General features: G+C 40.7%; 2 protein-coding genes across 6 annotated transcripts in view; one reads left to right on the forward strand and one right to left on the reverse strand.

Moving 5' to 3' along the window:
* The window catches only part of ASB3 (ankyrin repeat and SOCS box containing 3), a 123,761-nt gene that overhangs the window by 87,903 nt on the left and 12,352 nt on the right, over positions 1–23,506 (reverse strand). For 2 of the 4 annotated variants that reach the window (XM_025405767.1, XM_025405768.1), the window contains exon 2: positions 10,142–10,350. The exons of 1 other annotated variant lie outside the window; for it this stretch is intronic. In XM_025405767.1, coding sequence (XP_025261552.1) covers positions 10,142–10,337 — 196 coding nt within the window. In that variant the 5' untranslated portion in view covers positions 10,338–10,350. Of the gene's footprint in view, positions 1–10,141; positions 10,351–13,450; positions 13,570–23,506 lie in introns of those variants that run through there. One more of the 4 variants, XM_025405766.1, reaches the window with a different exon arrangement.
* Positions 13,122–20,494, forward strand: CHAC2 (ChaC cation transport regulator homolog 2). Of its 2 annotated transcripts, none has more exons than XM_025405775.1 (3): positions 13,122–13,360; positions 17,211–17,246; positions 19,450–20,494. In XM_025405775.1, the coding sequence occupies exons 1-3, from the start codon at positions 13,226–13,228 to the stop codon at positions 19,831–19,833; spliced, it is 555 nt and encodes a 184-aa protein (XP_025261560.1). In that variant the 5' UTR covers positions 13,122–13,225; the 3' UTR covers positions 19,834–20,494. The 2 variants fall into 2 exon arrangements, with proteins under 2 accessions (XP_025261560.1, XP_025261561.1); XM_025405776.1 differs by having other exon boundaries at positions 13,157–13,360; positions 17,211–17,251.

A 23,506-nucleotide genomic window follows, 5' to 3' on the forward strand; every position in this document is an offset into this window, starting at 1 on the left:
TTTTTTTTTTTTTTTGAGGCGGAGTCTGGCTCTCTTGCCTAGGCTGGAGTGCAGTGGCTGGATCTCAGCTCACTGCAAGCTCCGCCTCCTGGGTTCACGCCATTCTCCTGCCTCAGCCTCCAGAGTACCTGGGACTACAGGCGCCCGCCACCTCGCCCAGCTAGTTTTTTTGTATTTTTTAGTAGAGACGGGGTTTCACTGTGTTAGCCAGGATGGTCTCGATCTCCTGACCTCGTGATCCGCCCGTCTCAGCCTCCCAAAGTGCTGGGATCACAAGGTTTTCAGTAGAGGAGATAGGTTAAGTATTAAGATCAGAATCTTTCTTAACAACCAGAATTTGATGACAAATTTACTACGTGCCAATCACAAGTGTAATAAATGTCAAGATTATATTGCCACGCCATTTACACAATTTATATCATCTTACTATATTTTACTTAGGAATTATAACGTTAGATATAAAATGATTTCCACAATACAAGGAATTTTATTATGTGCAAACTTCTCAGAAAACCCTCAGGAGAGACTTCATAATGCACACAAAATGCATGAAAGAAGTCAGTGAAGAGGAAGAGGTTGCAAGGCATTACAAAGAAAGTAGACACCATAAGAAAAGTGAAGAGAAAATACCCAAAACACATATAACACCGAAGGATTAATATCCAGAATACATAAAGAGCTCTTTACAGATAAGGTAAGGCCTAATGCAGTGGCTCATGCCTGTAATCCCAGCACTCTGGGAGGCCAAGGAAGGAGTATCACTTGAGGCCAGGAGTTCGAGACCAACCTGGACAACATAGCAAGACCTCCCATCTGTATGAAATATAAAAAATTAAAAATTAGCCTGATGTGATGGCATGTGTCTGTGGTCCCATTTATCCCAGAGACTGAGATGGGAAGATCACTTGAGCCCAAGAGTTGGAGGCTGCAGTGAGCCATGATCACACCACTGCACTCCAGCTTGGACAACAGAGTAAGACCTCATCTCTTTAAAAAAAATTTTTTTAATTAAAAAAATAAATAAGGTAAGTCTAGAACTTCCAAAGGGAAATCTTGCCTGTCTAATGACATCATTCTAATAGCAGAATCCAGCAATCTCTGAAGAGACCTATCATTCAGATTTACGTTTACTTGAGTTACTATATTCCCTTTCTTTGCTTAAGCTAGTTTGAACTAGGTTTCTTTCGCTCACTACTGAAAGAATCCTGATTAACATAGCATACAATTTAGCAGGATCTATCAATATTTTAACTTGGCATGGTGATGGTTAATTTTACACGTTAACCTGACTAGGTTAAGGGATGCCTAGATGGCTGCTAAAACATTTCTGGGTATATCCGTGAAGATGTTTCAGGAAGGCATTACCATCTGAATCAGTAGACTGAATAAACAAGACCCGCCCTCACCAATGTGGGCAGGCATCATCTAATCCTTGAAGGACCTAAAAAAAAAAAAAAAAAAAAGGCAGGCAACCCCCTTTGGGTCCCCTCCCGTTGTATGGGAGCTCTGTTTTCACTCTATTAAATCTTGCAACTGCACACTCTCTGGTCCGTGTTTGTTCCGGTTTGAACTGAGCTTTTGCTCGCCGTCCACCACCGCTGATTGCTGTTGTCACAGACCCGCCATTGACTTCCACCCCTCCAATCCGGCAGGGCGTCCACTGCACTTCTGATCCAGCGAGGCGGCGCCCACTGCCACTCCCAATTGAGCTAGAGGCTCGCCATTGTTCCTGCACTGGCTAAGTGCCTGGGGTTCGTCCTAATCGAGCTGAATAGAGCTGTAACACTCACTACGTGGCCCAAGATTCCATTCCTTGGAATCCATAAGGCCAAGAACCCCAGGTCAGAGAACAAGAGGCTTGCCGCCATTTTGGAAGCAGCCCACCACCATCTTGGGAACTCTAAGAACAAGTCCCCCCGGGTAACATTTTGGCGACCACAAAGGGACCTCGAAAGCAGTGAGTAATATTGGACCACTTTCACTTGCTATTCTGTCCTATCCTTCCTTAGAATTGGAAGAAAATACCGGGCACCTGTCAGCTGGTTAAAAATGATTAGCGTGGCTGCCGGACGTAAGACTCAGGTGTGAGGCTATCTGGGAAAAGGCTTTCTAACAACCCCCAACCTTTCTGGGTTGGGAACGTTGGTCTGCCTGGAACCAGCTTCCACTTTCAATTTTCCCGGGGAAGCTGAGGGCCGACTAGAGGCAGAAAGCTGTTGTCCCGAACTCCCACAGCCAGAAGTTTCTACTCAACAGTTGCCCATGCATGCTCTCCTACCTTTCCTTCTGACCCATACCTCCTGGGTCCTGACCATGACTTTCTTGAAAGTATAGCCCAAAATTCTCCTTATCTCTGATTCTCCTTCCTCCGATCCTCCTTGCCTCCTAGGTACTAATGGTTCATACTTTCATTTCCTTTCCCAAGTATTAGAGCAAGTTGTATCTCCAAAGGGATATAAGGAAGCTCTGTGCTGTGTCCTTAGGCATCTAGGCTATGAACCCAGGGAGTCTTGTCCCTGGTGTCCCTCCCAGTTTAGATATACAGCTCTTGACATGGGCAGTTATATGGGACCCATTCCCTACCACTGTTGCCAGGGCCCCAAGTTTATAAATGGCAGGAGGATTACTCTCCCATTGTGTAAGATGCTCTCCTCCCCCAATTTCTACCCAGCTTACCCCTCTGCAATACAATCTCCAACCCTTGGCTCCTTGGCCAGGGCCTTAGAACTAATGGCCCAGTACTTTAACAACTGGAACTGGGTCTACAACAACATAATAGATCAGGATGAAAGTGAACTGAGTAAGTCCAAGGAGAGAAGAGATAGAGAAAGAAAAGAGAGAAAAGAGGGAGAGAGAGAAAAAGAGACATAGAAGTAGTAAAGAAAAAATTGTGCCCTATTCCTTTAAAAGTCAGGGTAAATTTAAAACCTGTAATTGATAATTGAAGGTCTTCCCTGTGACCCTATAACACTCCAATACTACCTTGTTGTCAGTATAAACAAGGGCGTAGCCTGAAAACACTGAGACCACTGGCAACCTGTAGCCTTCCTATCAAAAATCCTTAACCCAGTAACCCACGGAAAAAGGCACATAGGATAAATAGGAGCCATCTCTCATATTACACATCCGAAAGGACTTAATCCGGGGCAACAAAAAGTTTAAGATCAATAATTAGGGCATATTCCTGCAAGCGAAAAGAAGGACAAAGGCCCTAGTGGGCAAAAACTGTATCTCAATCCTGACTCAAAAGGTTACCTACACCCTCTCTGAAAATAATTTGCGTAAGAACTGTTGTTTACGGGAATGCATCTTGATGGGGCAGCTGTGTTGTTATGAAATACTCAGGAACCCAGCCCAGCTCTAGAACTCACCCGATCACAGAGGCAATGTTGGGCACGCTGGTAAAGGACCGCTAGAATCCAGCAGCCTGGACCCCTTTCTTTGCGGTCAAGAAAGGCGGGAAAACAGGTGCAGGACTGCTACATCGGTGAGTGTAACTAATCCGACAAGCAGAGGTCCACGGGTGGTTACGCACCCTGGAAAGGAATAAGCATTAGGACCACAGAGGACGCTCTAGGACTAATGCTCATTGGAAAATGACTAGGGGCGCTGGCATCTCTATGTTCTTTTTTCAGATGGGAGGTATTCCCTGCAAGGCAAAAATGCCCCTAAGATGTATTCTGGAGAATTCAGCCCAGTCAGAGTGTATGTACCTTTTTCTCTGTCAGACTTGAAGAAAATTAAAATAGACCTAGGTAAATTCTCAGATAACCCTGATGGCTATATTGATGTTTTACAAGGGTTAGGGCAATCCTTTGATCTGACATGGAAAGATATAATGTTACTGCTAGATCAGACACTAACCCCAAAAGAGAGAAGTGCCACCATAACTGCAGCCCGAGAGTTTGGCTATCTCTGGTGTCTTAGTCAGGTCAACAACAGGATGACAACAGAGGAAAGAGAAAAATTCCCCACAGGTCAGCAGGCAGTTCCCAGTGTAGACCCTCACTGGGACGCAGAATCAGAATATGGAGATTGGTGCCGCAGACGTTTGCTAACTTGCATGCTAGAAGGCTAAGGAAAAGTAGGAAGAAGCCTATGAATTGTCCAATGATGTCCACTATAACACAGGGAAAGGAAGAAAGTCCTACTGCCTTTCTGAAGAGACTAAGGGAGGCACTGAGAAACATACCTCCCTGTCGCCTGACTCTATTGAAGGCCAACTAATCTTAAAGGATAAGTTTAATTACTCAGTCAACTGCAGACATTGGAAGAAAACTTCAAAAGTCTGCCTTAGGCCCGGAGCAAAACTTCAAAACCCTATTGAACTTGGCAACCTCAGTTTTTTATAACACAGATTAGGAGGAGTAGTCAGAACGGGATAAACGGGATAAGAAAAAGGCTACTGTTTTAGTCATGGTCCTCAGGCAAGTGGACTTTGGAGTCTCTGGTACAGGGAAAGTCTGGGCAAATTGAATGCCTAATGGGGATTGCTTCCAGTGCGGTATACAAGGACACTTTAAAAGACTGTCCCAATAGGAATAAGCCGCTCCCTTTTGTCAAGGGAATCGCTGGAAGGCCCACTGCCCCAGGGGATGAAGGTCCTCTGAGTCAGAAGCCACTAACCAGATGATCCAGCAGCAGGACTGAGGGTGCCCAGGGCAAGCACCAGCCCATGCCATCACTCTCACATAGCCCCAGGTACGCTTGACCATTGAGGGCCAGGAGGTTAACTGTCCTGGACACTGGTGCGGCCTTCTCAGTCTTACTCTCCTGGCCCGGACAACTGTCCTCCAGATCTGTCACTATTCGAGGGGTCCTAGGACAGTCAGTCACTAGATACTTCTGCCAGCCACTAAGTTGTGACTGGCTAACTTTACTCTTTTCACATGCCTTTCTAATTATGCCTGAAAGCCCCACTTCTTTGTTAGGGAGAGACATCCTAGCAAAAAGAGGTGCCATTATACACTAGAATTAGGAGGAGGAAAAAGGGTAAATATATATACAGACTCAAAGTATGCTTACCTAGTCCTCCACGCCCACGCAACAATACGGAGAGAAAGGGAACTCCTAACTTCCGAGAGAACACCTATCAAACATCAGGAAGCCATCAGGAGATTATTTTTGGCTGTACAAAAAAACGTAAAGAGGCGGCAGTCTTACACTGCTGGGGTCATCAGAAAGAAAAGAAAAGAGAAATAGAAGGGAACCGCGAAGCAGATATTGAAGCCAAAAGAGCCACAAGGCGGGACCCTCCATTAGAAATGCTTACAGGAGGACCCCTTGTATGGGGTAAACCCTTCAAGGAAACCAAGCCCCCGTATTCAACAGAAGAAATAGAATCGGGAACCAAAAGAGGACACCGCTTCCTCCCCTCAGGATGGCTAGCCACTGAAGAAGGAAAAATACCTTTGCCTGCAGCTAACCAATGGAAATTACTTACAACCTTTCACCAGACCTTTCACTTAGGCATTGATAGCACCCATCAGATGGCCAAACCATTATTTACTGGACCAGGCCTTTTCAAAACTATCAAGCAGATAGTCAGGGCCTGTGAAGTGTGCCAAAGAAATAATCCCCTGCACTTCAGGTCTACATTTCAATCCCTGTATCGTTAACCTCCTTGTTACGTTTGTCTCTTCCAGAATCAAAGCTGTAAAACTACAAATTGTTCTTCAAATGGAACCCCAGATGCAGTCCATGACTAAGATCTACTGTAGACCCCTGGACCGGCCTGCTAGCCCATGCTCCAATGTTGATGACATTGAAGGCACCCCTCCCGAGGAAATCTCAAATGCACAACCCCTACTATGCCCCAATTCAGCAGGAAGCAGTTAAGAGCAGTCGTCGGCCAACATCCCCAACACCACTTGGTTTTTCCTGTTGAGAGGGGAACTGAGAGACAAGACTAGCTAGATTTCCTAGGCCAACTAAGAATTCCTAAGCCTAGTTGGGAAGGTGACCACATCCACCTTTAAACATGGGGCTTGTAACTCAGCTCACACCCAACCAATCAGGTAGTAAAGAGGCTCACTAAAATACAATTAGGCTAAAGCAGGAGGTAAAGAAATAGTCAAATCACATATCGCTTGAGAGCACAGGGGGAGGGACAATGATCGGGATATATACTCAGGCATTTGAACAGGGAGCGGCAACCCCCTTTAGGTTCCCTCCCGTTGTATGGGAGCTCTGTTTTCACTCTATTAATCTTGCAACTGAAAGAAAAAAAAAAGGCAAGAGGGAGAATTCATTCTCTCTTGAGCTAGGACATGCATCTTTTCCTGCCCTTGGATACTAAAGATCCTGATCCTCAGGCCTTCAAACTCCAGGACTTACACCAGTGGCCTCCCATACCCCAGTTTTCAGTCCTTTGGCCTCAGACTAAGAGTTACACGATCACTTCCCCTGGTTCTCAGGCCTTCAGACTCAGGCTGAGTTACACCACCAGCTTCCCTGGTTCTCCATCTTACAGACAGCGTATCATGGGACTTCTCAGCTCCCATAATTACATTAGCCAATTCCCATAGTAAATCCCCTCTTGTCTATCTATATATATTTTATTGGTTCTATTTCTCCAGAAAACTCTAACTTATCAAACCAGTAAATGCACTTCTAAAACTCCATCCTACAGAAATGCTCAACCATGTGCACAAAGATATATACAAAAGGATGTTCACTGAATCACTAGTTATAACAGCAAAACTTTAGGAAACCAACAAAATGTCTATCAATAGGAGAATGGTTACATAAATTACACTACATTTCTACCATGAAATACTACACAAAAGTGTTTTCACTCAGAGAGCAGAAGAGTGACTTGGACTGTTGTATTTTAAAATGATCCCTCTAATATATTGGGGATGGCCTGTCATGGGATGGAGAAGGAGCAACAGCAAGTAGAGAAGATCTGTTAAGATGCTACTATAGCAACCCAGACAAGAGATGTGGCTCTGACAAATGTACTGATGGTAGTGAGAAGTGATCTGACTGGCCCCTGCTTTTGCTAGGATGTCTCTCCCTAACATACACATACACAAATTTGCTGACTGACTAGATGAAAAATATGAGAAAAAGAAAGAAATGAATGGTGGCCCAGAGTTTGTGGCCTGAGCTGGAACAATGGAATATTTCTATCTAACAGATGAAAAAACTAAACCACCTAGAGTTTAAAAATCCTGTCCAAAGTCACACCAATAAAATGGTAGAATCACTAGAATCCAGGTCCATCTGACCACAACTCTTAATCACTATGCTACAATGATTTGTCTAAGGAACTTCAGCATCTGTTACTGTGCCCAGTATTATTGCATATTTTCTTACTTAACATGAACTAACAAAAAATACTATAAGCTAGGTCATTTATTAGGCAAATAAAAGTATTTGTTAGCTCTATGCTTAATAATTATAAGATTTTAAGGGACTTTTAGTCAGCAAATGATTTATTATTGAATGACATTAATTGTCAGTGAAGATCATTACTGCCCTCCAGGATGACAAGCTTTATAAAATTTCAATACCCATTACACCCAACCTCCAATACAGGAAAGAAGACAAGCAAATTTGTTATCTGTGCTAATATGTTAAATAGAAAACTAAGATGAGATACATAAGAAATACAAAAATATGTATGCATATTAAACATCTATGTAATCTACACCACACTTTAATGCTCTTCTCCAATCTGAGTCAGAAGACCACGTATTGTACTCAGAATGGATTCCAAATCTAAATTGAACAGACAGTGAAGCAAAACTCTTCTAACCAGTTTAGGTATTTCCATTCTATTTGTGTAGGCCTACATACCTTCTCATTTTGGTGCACTAATTATCTTTTAGCAATCTGTGACAGTGCATTAATATTAGATAAACCTCAGGGAGGTAGGAAAATTATATAACAAAAGACAGCAGGTGTGGTGCATCACACCTGTAATCCCAGCACTTTGGGAAGCTGAGGCAGGAGGATCACTTGAGCCAAGAGTTTGAGACCAGCCTGGGCAACAAAGTGAGACAGTTAGCCAGGCATTGGTGGTGTGCACCTGTAGTCTCAGCTACTTGGGAGGCTGAGGCAGGAGAACTGCTTGAACTTGGGAGGTGGAGGTGGCAGTGAGCTGAGATCGCACCACTGCACTCCCACCTGGGCGACAGAGCAAGACTCCATCTCAGAAAAAAAGGAAATACAGTCGGCCTTTGTATCCATGGGTTTTGCACCTGCAGATTCGACCAACTGGGATGGAAGATAATAGCATCTGTGGGATGTGGAACCCCCAGATGCAAACGGCTGACTTTTTGTATCTGCGTATAAGACATTTTTCTATCTTCAGGACAGACTGCAGAACTTGAGGAGCATCCATGAATTTTGGTGTCCGTGGACATTTTGGAATCAAATCCCTGTGGATACAGAGGGACAACTGTAGAGATGAATTTAACAGCCAGTTCAAATGCCTTTAGCCAAAAGCATGCCCAACTTTACTCAGCAGATAAAGGAAAAAAATCTGTAACATAAACTATGCTATTCTGATATGAAGAAGAGACGTAACAGTATATTGGAAATGAGCTTTTTGCCTAGAAAAGGATATTCAAACTCACATCTTTGTTACTACAAATAGTCTGGGAACTCAAGCTTTATAGTTAACTTCAAACAGATTCTGAAAACATATCTTAAGCATTTGAAATTAGAGGAATAATATCTATTAACTATAATAGACACTAGACACTTGAACATGTGATTTTAAAAACAATCATGACAAATTTCCTGCAGTACGATTTAGGGAGTTTAGCCTTACCATCTCTTACCTGTTAAGACAAAAAACAAAACAAACAAACAAACAAAAAACCACCTACCACTACTAAAAACAATGTAAAGATTATTTCCTTTCCTGTCCAGGAGGTAACAAATTAGTAGTTCTGACGAGCTATGGACCCAGAAGTCTGTATTTTAAGCACCTATACCTGGTGATGATAAGTATGAAGGGAAGAGGGTCTGAATTTCCATGATCAATGAAATGTAAACGGTTCTCTGAGTGTTACAATGCAGAGTATTATAGTCAACCTCAGTTTAACTGAATGCTATAAATTCATTCAATTAAATGTTAGAAGCATGGTATGAGAGAAAAAAAGGGCTTTAGAGTCAGAGAAATGGGTTCAAATCAAATACCCTAGTTTATTATGTAACCTTTTACAAGTCAACTTCTCTGAGCCTTGGTCTTTTCACCAATGAGGAGAATACTGCCTCTAACACCACTTTTATAAATATTAAAGAAGACAAACTTGAGCATGTGGCACAATGACTATTACAAAGCAATGCTCAATCCACCATCTGTTTTCTTCCTACCCCCTCTCTACTAAATGTCAGAATCTCGCCTTTAGTCAGTCCTCTTCACTCAGTAGCATGCTGGTTAACGTTTAACAACTAGCTGTCCAGGAAGAAGAAAACCCAGTTTATAGCACTGGTTTGTAGCACTAGCTTATTTCTGTGCTGTAAATACTCCTACCATGATAGACCGCAAGCATGAAGTCACTGAATGCAGAGATGTAAAGAGATGTGCAGTAGCACACCATTATTCTCTATCCCATTTGTTTTCTTATCTCTACTGTGTTTTCTTTTCTTCATGACACTTTTACCTTTTTAAATTATCTTGTTTGTTTAGATATTTGTCATCTGTTTTCCTTGATAAGGAAAAGCATCAGGAAGGCAGGCATCTTGTCTCATGCTAAGTAGTTGTAAAGATTCCCAAAAGTATTAAAAAGTGTTTAAAAAGAAAAAGACTAATTCAATCAAAACACATCCTCAATTTCAGTATGATTGCTCTTTCTGTTTGGTAAAGGAAGAAAGAATAAACATGACCAGTAACTACCAAATGCTTAAATTCAAACAGCAGACTACTTCTCCCATGTCACCTAGCTCGGTCAATAAAAAGAGACCAGACAGAGGCACTTGCATATAAAATGTCCAACTAGAATATCATACGAATTGAATCCAAGGCAAGTAATCTTACTATCCTTAATAAATAAATTCAGGCAGTTATTTTATGACTATAGAAAGGGAAACAAATACTGCTGTTAATAAGTTATGTATTATAATTTTTTTATGTTTTATTAACCCAGCTTGTAAGCGAAGCCTCCATACCTTAAATTTACTTTACCTGCATTAATTAACATCTGCAAACATTCTACAGAGTTGTGATAAGCTGCTTCATGAATTGGCATCCATCCCCTGTTATCAGCAACATCGACACTTCGGCCCTTTTTGAGCAGTTTCCTTAAGACTTTAACATTGCCTTCCCTGGCAGCAAGTCCAACCGTAGAGCACGTGTCCGCATAAGCCTCTGTAAAATCCATTTGTTTGACCAGTCTACAAAACAAGGTAGAAGGATGATACTATAGTCAATAAAACAACACTTCACTCCTAGAGGTTAGCAGATCACGGTGGGCCTGTCTAGTATCTCTCACATGACTGCCAAAGAAGGGCCCACAATACAGAAAGTGACTACCACGCCACAGTCTCTGCTGGTGCCTAAACCAGGAAGTTTCTCCGTTTGGCAGATTAGAATTCTTTGGAATGTTCCTACTAAAAACATGAAGGGACTTTTAAGTGTTCTATCTTTCCTCCTCTGGAAATGTTTGAGCAGCAGGCTTCTGCTCCTGTTCATACCCCACCACAATGTACTCTTTGGTGCTCCATTGATGAGAGCACCTCTACTTAATCCCCAGTGAACACTACATTATGCAGAGATGACCATTCCACTACCAGCAATGCTCAGTCTCAATATATAGCCCTCTATAGGAAACAACTAAACCCAAAAAGTCCAGAAAAGCAGTGAAAGATAGGTGTCATTCTAGTCTTCCTGCACCTGCTGGTCCTTTCCAGAAGAGGTTAAACACTCAGGTTCTCTATGCTTGACCAAATAGTCGTACTGACTGAGCATATTGAAACCAACATAGAACACCATAAAGAGACGAGCCCCACTTTCCTACATAGCCCAGAAAGTTCTTAACAGAGTTCTTGCCCGCATCATCATCTCCCTCCAATGCTCACTTCAAGTTCCCCTCCAGTCAGAGTCCAGTACAGCTCTCATGTGACTCTCTCGAAGACACAATTTCTTGTTAGTGACTCTACGAAGCAGTTTGGATATGGAATACATATTTGATTACATAACTATTGTTAATTTTCTTAGATGTGATAATGGCATTACAGTTATGAGGAGAATGTCCTTATTTTTTTTTTTAGGAAACTTGTTCTAGGATGAATGTCCTTATTCTTATAAGATACATGTAGAGCATGTGGCAGTAAAACGTCGTAACACATGCAACTTACTTCAAATGTTTTCCATTTAAAAGTATAGAGTAAAAAGGAAGTAAAGCAACTGTGAAAAATGGTAATTATCGGATCTAGATGAAACGTATTGGTCATTACACTCTTTTTATCTAAGTTTTCTGTATATTCGAAATTTTTCAGAAAAGGGTTAGCAAACATGTCAGGCAATTTGAAACTACAACTTAGAGAAAATAGGAAAAGACTTGTTTTTTTGTTTGTTTGGTAGCTTCCTGCTGATTTCTTTATAAGAAAAGAAATAGGCCGGGCGCGGTGGCTCACGCCTGTAATCCCAGCACTTTGGGAGGCCGAGACGGGCGGATCACGAGGTCAGGAGATCGAGACCATCCTGGCTAACACGGTGAAACCCCGTCTCTACTAAAAAATACAAAAAACTAGCCGGGCGAGGTGGCGGGCGCCTATAGTCCCAGCTACTCGGGAGGCTGAGGCAGGAGAATGGCGTGAACCCGGGAGGCGGAGCTTGCAGTGAGCTGAGATCCGGCCACTGCACTCCAGCCTGGGTGACAGAGCGAGACTCCGTCTCAAAAAAAAAAAAAAAAAAGAAAAGAAATAATACCCCTTGAATCTGAGTGTTTTAGCATTCAAAACCACAGTATAAAAATCTTCAAGAAAGAACAATCACTTGGTAAGGCTTCTGTTTTCACACACAGACACAGCCATGATAGTCCAAGCGAGTTTCCTAAACAATATTTTGCAGCAAGAGCTCTAACGAGCAGATCTTCAAAAAATTTTAGGATCCCTGACGCCTTGGAGAAACTCATGAAAGCTGTAGTTTCCCCTCAGAAAAGTATACACCCCAAATTTTGTACACAAATTCGGCAGGTTCCCCAGCTCGTTTCCAAAGCCTTTACAGGGGCCCCAAGTTAAGAACATTTGCCTGCTCTTTTGTGAACAAGTCACTGATAATACTAAAGATGAATAAATTTGTGTAAAATTTAAATATATAAACAGGCCGGGCGTGGTGGCTCACGCTTGTAATCCCAGCACTTTGGGAGGCCGAGGTGGGCGGATCACGAGGTCAGGAGATCGAGACCACAGTGAAACCCCGTCTCTACTAAAAATACAAAAAATTAGCCGGGCGTGGTGGCGGGCGCCTGTAGTTCCAGCTACTTAGGAGGCTGAGGCAGGAGAATGGCCTGAACCCAGGAGGCGGAGCTTGCAGTGAGCCGAGATCGCGCCACTGCACTCCAGCCTGGGCTACAGACGGAGACTCTGTCTCAAAAATAAATAAATAAATAAATAAATAAATATATAAACAATTCCCACTGAAATGACACATACTCTTTCACAGGCGTAAACTTCTATTGTAAACTTCCCGCTTTTATTTGAAAGGCAAAAGACATTCTTTTGAGGACATAAAATCAAATATGGATTACATTCCTCCTGCTGCTGTTATATAGGCAAAAATCTAATTTCCAAAGCAGAGCAAAACGTGTTTCTAGGTGCTGCCTGCGGTGCTGGTACACCGCCTCCGTATCTCGACACCACGAGTGACGACTCCTGCCCTTTTCTCCTTCCTCGCCCCCATTAGAAATAAGTCCAGTTCCAATTTCAGAGCCAAATAGCTCCAAAAAGCATTGTGGGTGTTGTAGTTTTCTGCACACGCGCACTAAAGGTAGGTTAGGGTGATTTACAGAGGCTGCAAAAGAATCCGTTGCTTACTACACCGAAAGTTAATGCCTCTTGACTCCCTAATCAAGGAAAAAAAATAAAGCTGACTGAGACTCACTCGGAAAACCTTTCTGGATCCAAACTCCCAGTGCGCTTTGCGCCCCAAGTAGCCATCGCGCCTGCGCCCCGCGCAGCCGGTTACTCGCTTACCGGAGGCTGCAGTCTCCCGCGGCGCGGCGACAACTAGGGTTCACCGTCGCCGTGGCAGAGGAGCCGCGAAAAGATGTGGGTTTTTGGTTACGGGTCCCTGATCTGGAAGGTGGATTTCCCCTATCAGGACAAGCTGGTCGGATACATCACAAACTACAGCAGGCGCTTCTGGCAGGGCAGCACGGACCACCGCGGGGTCCCCGGCAAGGTGAGGCGCCGGCCAGCTCCCCACACTTACTGCCCCCGGACCCCCGCTCCCCAACTCCACACACAGCACTCACACCCTAGGGAACCACACCTTAGCGTTTCATGGGGGCCAAGCACATGGCTTGGGGCAACACTTATTTCTGTAGATTTTCCCTGCCACCTGCCCGCCATCTCTAACCCAGCCCGGGCACTCCTTCCGAAGCTGCTTAAGATGCCGGTGGCTAGTTTCTAGAGGCGGCGAGAAGCGCGGGCACGGGCACACGAGCTCGCGCCAGGCTGAGTGCGGAGAGGGGAAAAAAAAAATCCCACTGGCGGGAAGATGAATTTTCAGGTCACTACATAGTTGAAATAGTAAAATCAAGTTGCAAATTCAGCTTTTTAGCAATTAAACTTGTTGGCATTTCTGCGTTCTAGCCGACTTTCATGGGTTTGCGATTAAACGTGCATGTTACTTCTAGGATTTCTCTGCATCTTTCAAGTGTTTTATTTTCTGACACCTAGGATTACAGAACGAGTTTCCGAAATTTTCTCTAGTTATCGAGGAACTCACTTTGGTTTTCAGGTACTAGCGAAGTTAAATGAAGTTCTGGTTATATGAGTAACACAGTACCAAGCTCATTACTATATCCAGCATTATTATAATGTTACTTTCTTGATGGTTCTCATAATTATAATGTGAAATATAAGTTATTTGATCCACTTTTCAGTCTTGTCATACAAAGGCATTAATATATGTATAGAGAATTAGCAGCAGCTCACTGCTTATGCAAATCAGCTTTGTACTGGCTACAAAACAACTAACCCATAAAGAAAACTAAGATTGAGGTAACTAATAATTTGGAAATTGGTCAATGGAAATGGGAAAAGATCAAGGCTCTAAAGTAGTTTGCACCTGCTCATAAAAGAGTCGCGGGATTAAAATCACGAAAAGAAGCTGAGTTAGAAACCATTCTATCTCAACTACAATTGATCACTTAAGAACTTAGCTTTTAAGTAGACTATACTGGCCTATTGGGACATTGGACACAATGACCTGAAAAGAGGCAAATGGCTTAAGGTAAATGCACATTTATAGATCAACAGAAATGTCATGGCCAAAGTATCTCCAAGAATGTTCTAAAACAATATTCAAGACATTAAAGAATTAAGCTAAATAAAATGGCTTCTGAGTTGTCAGTTTTGGCTGGGCCCAGTGGCTATGCCTGTGATCTCAACACTTTGGAAGTTTGAGCCAGGAGAACTGCTTGAGGCCAGGAGTTTGAGAGTTCTCAGTTTTAATACGAATATTTAAAATTGCCATTCTGAAGAGAAAACCTTTAGCCCAGCCTCCAATTATAATGGCCAAGTATGAAATATTTATGTGTGTGGTTATAACAACATACTTTAGTACTCTAGTCTTGACCAAAACGTACAGTGTATTACATAACACATTGAGATATGTATGCTGTCAGAACAGACTGATGATCAGAAATTGCCTAGTCAACACAACAGTCCGTGATTTTTTAAAAGGAGAAAGGAGCTGGGCCGGGCGCAGTGGTTCCCGCCTATAATCCCAGCACTTTAGGAGGCCGAGGCGGGTGGATCCCCTGAGGTCAGGAGTTCAAGACCAGCCTGACCAACATGGAGAAACCCCGTCTCTACTAAAAATACAAAATTAGCTGGGCGTGGTGGTGCATGCCGGTATCCCAGCTACTCTGGAGGCTGAGGCAGGAGAATTGCTTGTACCTGAGAGGCAGAGGTTGCGGTGAGCCGAGATTGCACCACTGCACTCCAGCCTGAGCAACAAGAGTGAAACTCTGTCTCAAAAAAAAAAGAGGAGCTAAAAAATAAGGTGTCTTTCTGATCACCTAAGACTCAGAATTCTAACTGCACTTAATACCATACTTAGTCCATAAGCTCTATTTATTTCATATGTTAGTTTGCATTCTAGAATGACAATATAAGCTACTGGAACCAAGAATCAAGAGTTCCTCTTCTCCATAGCACACAGTAGGTATTCATAAATAACTTCTAATTAACTTTGAAATTGAAAATAATATGGTAATATCTACTTGACCTTCACCAATATATGTATCCTCATTATAGCATTATCTTAAAAAGAAAACAAGTCAGAAATCTAAATGTCCAAGAACACAGGAATGTTTATAGTTCATCAATGACACAATATTATGCAACTATTAAAATGTATGAGAAGACTAACAAGGAAAATTAAATGAGAAATCATAATCCAAAATCCCATGTGTTCCATGATTACAAATTATCTATATGAACAGATACAGACTAGAAGGAAATAGCAACAAAGATGACACAAATGCCTGTATGATTTAGGCTCACTATGTGCCAGACACTGGCCACACAGGTAGGTAAAATTGTGGCTTATGACTCAACATTCCCACGAATGATGTTAAGGTATCAGTACATATACAGCCTTTGGTACTCTATGGATGACTTTTATTTAAAAAAAAAAAAACTTGCAGGCACTGATATGTGTCACCTTTGTGCCTTAAATTACGGAACATTCCAAGTTTGAACTTTCTCTAAGGCTTTCCATTTATAAACAAAGACTGTTTTATCAGTCTTTGAAATGGGAAAACAAATAAAACTTGTTTTGGCTTCATAATATATCATTTCAACCTCAAGCTGAATAGTAAAAAGTGAAGGTTTCCATAATATTGTTAACTGACCTGTGTTAAAACCAAAATGGGAAAATAAAATTGCCTAGAACACAAGTGATTGTTCCATATAAGAACTAAACGAATAGGCCAGTTCTAATACTGACCTTTCAGTAGGGCAAAGTAAAGTTCATTTATGAATGTAAAAGGAATGCCTACCTTGAAGCACCATTACCATATACAGAAAGGTAAGAACCCTTCATAACTCAGAAGTGTAAATCACTCAATCTCTCGCACTTAAAAACTCTTAATATCCCCTAGTAGCAGTGGTTCTTAAAGTATGAGCCCCAAAACAATTTCTGAAATCAGCGAGAAGTTGTTACAAATGCAAATTCTTAGACAGCTCCAGACCTACAGAATCAGAAACTCTGGATGTGTGGCCTAACAATGTGTTTCTCAAGCCCTCTAGGTCATTTTGATCTACACTAGAAGTTTGAAAGTCACTTCCCTATATATAGGAAAACACTCTTTATGTCATATATTTTTTTTCCCCTAATAAAACTATAGGCCGTGCGCAGTGGCTCATGCCTGTAATCCAAGCACTTTGGGAGGCCAAGGCGGGTGGATTACCTAAGGTCAGGAGTTCCATACCAGCCTGGCCAACATGGTGAAACCCCCCTCTCTACTAAAAATACAAAAATTAGCTGGACATGGTGGCGGGCACGTGTAATCCCAGCTACTCGGGAGGCTGATGTGAGAGAATCGCGTAAACCCAGGAGTTGGAGGTTGCAGTGAGCCGAGATTGCACCATTGCACTCCAGCTTGGGCTTGTTGAGCAAAACTACGTCTCAATAAATAAACAAATAAATCTATAACCTTCTTTTTTCCTAAGGGAAAAACCAGAATATTTATAATTACTGCTTCCATTTGCCTTTCATTTTAGATGACCTTTAGTTACTGGTATGTTTTCCAATATATCCATGTAAAGTGAATATAATATACCTAATATGTATAAATTGATGGAAATCTTTTAGAAATAAGGCCAACACAGTCTCTAGATGAGGTAGGTTCTCTTAATTCACTTTAGCTTTATCATAAAAAATAACTATGCTTAAGAAATAGTGCTTCTTATAAGCAAATATAGTTCAAATATTCCATGTCAAAAATGTTGCTAATACTCAGCTACTTAATGAACTTTATTAATTAAGAAAAAAAATTTGTTTACCTTTTTCAAAACAGCCTGGAAGAGTTGTGACTCTTGTTGAAGATCCTGCGGTATGGTATAAATATTCTTTTTGTGTAATTTTAATTTTATAAAATGTTGAGATGTTTCTCAGTTTCAATTTGATTAACAATCATTACAGACAATTTGAACTACCCTAAGTTTAGAATTCTTCTCTGTATTTGTGGGTTTTTTCGTGTTTGTGAAAAATGAGGCCAGTAAGAAAAGTTAGAATGCAGAGTGCAAGGTAGACAACAATGTACAAACAAATGGCATGTAGTTTTCGTTTTTGTGGGGTTTTTGTTGTTGTTGTTGTTGTTGTTTTTTGAGATGGAGTCTCGCTCTCTGTCGCCCAGGCTGGAGTGCAGTGGCGCCATCTCGGCTCACTGCAAGCTCCGTCTCCGGGGTTCACGCCATTCTCCTGCCTCAGCCTCTCCAGTAGCTGGGACTACAGGCGCCCGCCACCACGCCGGCTAATTTTTTGTATTTTTAGTAGAGACGGGGTTTCACCGTGTTAGCCAGGATGCTCTCAATCTCCTGACCTCGTGATTCGCCCGCTTCATCCTCCCAAAGTGCTGGGATTACAGGCGTGAGCCACCGCACCTGGTCGTGGGTTTTTTTAAAAAACAAGTGTATTAACTAAGAATTTTGTGGTCCCCTTTGACATTAATGGAAATATCCCCCCGACAGCCAGACCACCACCAATAATTAAATGGAACCCTCAAAATCTCGCTTCACTTTTGCTACGAGTCTCAATTTCAGCAGAAATCTAAGTGAGGAATTATTTTCTTTATTACTTAATTGTATCAATAGCACTTGTGTGTTGTGTTTTGTGTTTTTGTTTTTTTAAGTTCAGGAGTACATGTACAGGATGTGCAGGTTTTTTACATTCGTAAACATGTGTCATGGGGGTTTATTGTACAGATGATTTAATCACCCAGGTATAAACATTAAGCCTAGTATCGATTAGTTATTTTTCTAGATCTTCTCCCTCCTCCCATCCTCCACCCTCCAGTAGACCCCAGTAGCACCTGTGATTTTAAAACTGGTTTGGAGCACCAGAAAATTTTATTTAACCAACAACCTCAGTTTCTTAAATATTTTCAATCATTTTATTGGAATACAGATTCAGAATTTTATATTGTGAAATTAAATGTTTAATTTTGGAAAGAACTTTAATGAACAAAAATCAAGCAGTTAGTAATGGAATATAAACAATGGTGTGGAATAGGAAATGCTTTCATAATTTATACTATGAAAAGCATTTATTAAAAAGACCTTCAAATTAGTAACTAATAACTCCTAATTAGTTAATAAACAAATGGCACTTTGTTTGTAGAATTTTTTAATAACCAAGTGAAAGCCTCGTATTTTTCATTTCAGTCCCATTATTTTTTTAAAAAGACCAAATTTAAAAAAATTTTAAGATAAAATATCTTGCTGTGCCTATGATACAAAGAAATTACTCACAATGGAGATTTTAAAGTGCTTATTTCCTTTATTGTTTAGTATGTTCTTCTGTGTACTTTAAGTGAAGAAAAACTGTATTGACTTTTTTTTGTTTGTTTGTTTTTTGAGACAGTCTCACTCCATCACCCAGGCTGGAGTTCAGTGGCGCGATCTCAGCTCACTGCCACCTCTGCCACGGGGTTCAAGCCATCCTCCTGCCTCAGCCTCCCGAGTAGCTGGGATTACAAGTGCCTGCCACCACGCCTAATTTTTGTATTTTTAGTAAAGACGGGATTTCACCATCTTGGCCAAGCTGGTCTTGCACTCTTGACCTCGGGATCCACCCGCCTAGGCCCCCAAAGTGTTGGTATTACAGGCGTCAGCCCTCCCGGCCCACTTTTAGGAATATACAAGATATGGCCAGGCATAGTGGCTGACGCCTGTAATCCCAGCACATTGGGAGGCCGAGGCAGGCAGATCACTTGAGGTCAGGAGTTCGAGCCCAGCCTGGCCAACATGACAAAACCCCTTCTCTACTAAAAATACAAAAATTAGCTGGGCATGGTGGTGCATTCCTGTAATCCCAGTCACTGGGGAGGCTGAGGCAGGAGAATTGCTTGAACTTGGGAGGCGGAGGTTGCAGTGAGCCAAGATCATGCCACTACACCGCAGCCTGGGCAACAGACAAGACTTCATCTCAAAAACAAACAGAAAAGAATATATGAGATACTTCTTAGATCACAACCTATCTTCATTTATTTTAATTAGCCTTATAAATACTAGTGTATTCTTTTCATTTTTCAACAGGGATGTGTATGGGGTGTTGCTTACAGATTGCCAGTAGGAAAGGAAGAAGAAGTAAAAGCATACCTTGACTTCAGAGAGAAAGGAGGCTACAGAACCACAACAGTCATTTTTTATCCAAAAGATCCCACAACAAAACCATTCAGTGTATTGCTATATATTGGAACATGTGACAATCCTGATTATCTTGGTCCTGCACCTCTGGAAGACATTGCTGAACAAATTTTTAATGCAGCTGGTCCAAGTGGAAGAAATACAGAATATCTTTTTGAACTTGCAAATTCTATTAGGAACCTTGTGCCAGAAGAAGCAGATGAGCATCTTTTCGCTTTGGAAAAATTGGTAAAGGAACGTTTAGAAGGGAAACAGAACCTCAATTGCATATAAAGAACTAATCATTGACTTTTCTAAACAAGCAGAGCTTTTAGTCTTCGGAGAATTATCTTCAGTGCACGATGGCAATATGATTTGGAAATATGTTTACTTAAAGATCTTATTTTTAATGTAGTCAGGATATTATCTAAACTTGTATTTTAACTGGAAATGTCCTAAAACACATATATTCAAAAGAATGGGATACAGTGAAAGAAAAATTCAAATTTTAATAACATAAAGATTTCCTAACTTTATGCTATTGAACACTTACTCATTAGAAGTGAGTTATTTAGAAAAATACAGTGAAGGACTCAGTTCAGTCTTGTTTTTATCAGAGTAACAATAATCCTGTTTCATATCCCAATACTATGTTGAAGTTCTAAAGAATTAAACCAAAAGTCCAATAAATATAAAGTTATGCCTTCAATATATTCATATACAATTCTGTAACCATGGTTTAAAATATACAAGCTTAAAATAACGTGACTAGAAATACACAATAATATGAACAGTATTTCAGCCTTAATTGTGAATTTCCTTGTTATTCAGGTATTAAATGAAACCCTTTCAGTTTTAAGCCAAAAATTGGCTTTTTTTAAATATAAAAATTTCCTTGGAAGTATAATGTACTGTACCTCTTCTTTTTTAAATAAAGGCATTTTACTATATGGAAGGTAAAAAGCATAAATTACATTATACAAATCGTGATCACTAATCATGTGGTCTGTCACTCACTTTGTATTAATCTTATACCAAAACTGAAAAAGATGGGCTTTCTGATAATACAAATTAATGGCATATATAATGAAAATTTAGTTTTTAAAACAGCTTTTGGAATTCTTTCTCTCTCTCTCTCTCTGTGTCACTCTCTCAATGTGTGTGTGTGTGTGTGTGTGTGTATTTTTTTTTTTCTTTGCAGCCTGCAGTCTGGCCATCCCACAGGCTGGACAGTGTAACCTCTGGCAGAAGCCAAGAACAGGCACCTCCTGGAATTATAATTTTGTTTTGTTTTTTGAGACCAAGTATCGCTCTGTTGCCTAGGCTGGAGTGCAGTGGTGCCAATCTCGGCTCACTGCAGCCTCCACCTCCCAGGTTCAAGGGATTCTCCTGCCTCAGCCTTCCGGGTAGCTGGGATTACAGGCACGTGCCACCACACCCAACTAATTATATTTTTAGTAGAGACAGGGTTTCACTATGTTGGCCAAGCTGGTCTCGAACTTCTAACCTCAGGTGATCTACCCACCTCAACCTCCCAAAGTGCTAGGATTACAGGTGTGAGCCACCATGCCCAGCCTATAATTTTTTATTTGTATAAATTTATGGCCTACAAGTGCCATTTTGTTACATGCATAGATTGTTTTTTTTTTTTTTTTTTTTTGAGACAGAGTCTCGCGCTGTGTCACCCAGGCTGGAGTGCAGTGGCGCGATCTCGGCTCACTGCAAGCTCCGCCTCTCAGGTTCGCGCCATTCTCCTGCCTCAGCCTCCGAGTAGCTGGGACTACAGGCGCCCGCCACCACGCCCGGCTAGTTTTTTGTATTTTTAGTAGAGACGGGGTTTCACCATGTTAGCCAGGATGGTCTCGATCTCCTGACCTCGTGATCCACCCGCCTCGGCCTCCCAAAGTGCTGGGATTACAGGCTTGAGCCACCGCGCCCGGCCAGATTGTATTTTTTTAAGAAGTGGCATTACCTGATTATTTGTACGTAACTTTTTTTTTCTTTATCTTGTCACCTAAAGAAGAGTATCAATTGGGTGTATGCTGCTACTCAACTAGGAAACAAATTATTAACTCACATAGAATTAACTCTGATTCAAACTATTCAGGTTATTCCTGATTATAGGTTATTTCTTTCTCAATAGGACATATAATCGCTCTAGAATCTTTCACCATAAAAACTTCAGTATAAAACTAAATGTAATATGATACTTACTAAAAGCTCCTTAAACCCAGTCATGATTAATAATTAGTACAGAAGTTTTTCACATAAAACTGTCCTACATGTCCTTTTCATGTTTTCCTGTTTAATATCTTAGTAATTTACTCAGCTACATAACTACTTTAAATATCTTCCAACATTTTAAATATTAGTTTTCCAGAAGGCATTTCTCTTGTCCTGTAAAACAGAAAGGGTGATAAATTTATTAATGAATATTTCATAAGGATGTGCTAGGCACTTTACATACGGAGCCATATGTCCTCATTTTTTGGATAATTCCTCTAGCTTGTTTCCATTGTAACTTGCACTCAGTTATGCATCTAACATGGCTAAAATCCAGGTTGCTCTGACTTTGGAGCACAGGATTCTTCTATGACATGTTTTTAAAAACCCATATGAACTTTTCTTACTACCCTGCTTGTTTTTTCAGAAAGTAAACAAGATTAATGATTAAACCAGACTAATGATTAATTTCATGTGTATAATGAAATAGTAACTGGTTACATAAAGATGTTTGAGTTAATTTTGACAGATGTGTATACATTGCCACAAATATAATGAGCCTATCTAAGATTGACATGCTCAGAATCATGTTAGTCAACGCAGAGATCTAGTTTTTCATTTTACAAAGTCCAAAGAAGTATGTGACTCCCTAAAGTCAATACCACTTAATAACTAGCTTACAAAATATCAAGAGGGAGGGATTACTTTGGGATCCCCATTTACACATCTTTCTAGGTTTTCCATTAGAAGTTAAACTAGAAGATTTGTGAATATACATGTGGTATACCATCATCACTTACAGGGAGATTGTGTTCTAACAGCCCAGGGAAGGGATATTCATTTTCATTAGGATGGGGAGAAACCTGACTGAAATGGAGAAGTTAAATTCCATTATCAGAAGCTGGGGTTTGCAGCCTCCAAGCTAGGAAGAAACAGAACTCTGGTGCCAAATTACTTATGTATTTTCGTTTTCTTAGCAAAGCTCAAGTCTCTCTTTACAGCCCTTGGATCTCACTTTCAAAACATTTTCTCTCCTTCTGCCCTAATTACATGTAACACAAAACTCAGATTCTCACTCCTCAGAGTAGAAATATTAGGGAGGTGTTCAGTTTTAGAAATTCAAGAGAAGTGTGTGAACCCCACATTTAGAAAAGAAACTAAAATTTCCTTTTAAATCTCAACTTTTAAATTTTTAGAAGTTGGTCTTTGTACTCCTATACTATTATAATACTTTTCCTCATTCCCAAACAATACATTCACAAGAACTGTAAGCATCTAGATGCCACTATCTCCATATGTAAAGTTATCATTTAGGGAAACAAAGATTATGATGATGTCAACTCTGAATATTTAAAAGCATGAACATGACTCATTTCATTATGACTGACTTTAAAAGTTTGACCATTGTCTATTAATATGTATTCATCTTAAATGGCAAAATTTTTAATTTTCTAATCAAGTACTGAAATGTATATTATTATACATCTTTAAAGTGCCTATTTACTTATAATATATGTAAAACATTATACAATGACTGATATACTTAATAAATATTATTTCAAATATATCACATATTCACATATTCAGAGTATCACATATTCAGAGTATCATGGGTTCAGTATCTCTTCAAGACTCCTAATGATTACAATCATGCCAGAACCATATTTGGTCTATTAGATATTTTTCAAACATTTTCCAGTCAACATGTCATTATATTAGATTTCTCTTTTCCATAGATACATCT

The sequence above is a fragment of the Theropithecus gelada genome, chromosome 13 (assembly GCF_003255815.1).
Source record: "Theropithecus gelada isolate Dixy chromosome 13, Tgel_1.0, whole genome shotgun sequence".
Classification (NCBI taxonomy): domain Eukaryota; kingdom Metazoa; phylum Chordata; class Mammalia; order Primates; family Cercopithecidae; genus Theropithecus; species Theropithecus gelada.

What these genes read in the sequence shown, in the direction of transcription:
- CHAC2 (XM_025405775.1), top strand. Translation starts at nt 13,226, where the DNA reads ATGTGGGTTTTTGGTTACGGGTCCCTGATCTGGAAGGTGGATTTCCCC. An exon ending in ACCGCGGGGTCCCCGGCAAG is followed by an intron (nt 13,361 to 17,210) that starts GTGAGGCGCCGG and finishes TTTTCAAAACAG; the next exon opens with CCTGGAAGAGTTGTGACTCT. An exon ending in CTCTTGTTGAAGATCCTGCG is followed by an intron (nt 17,247 to 19,449) that starts GTATGGTATAAA and finishes ATTTTTCAACAG; the next exon opens with GGATGTGTATGGGGTGTTGC.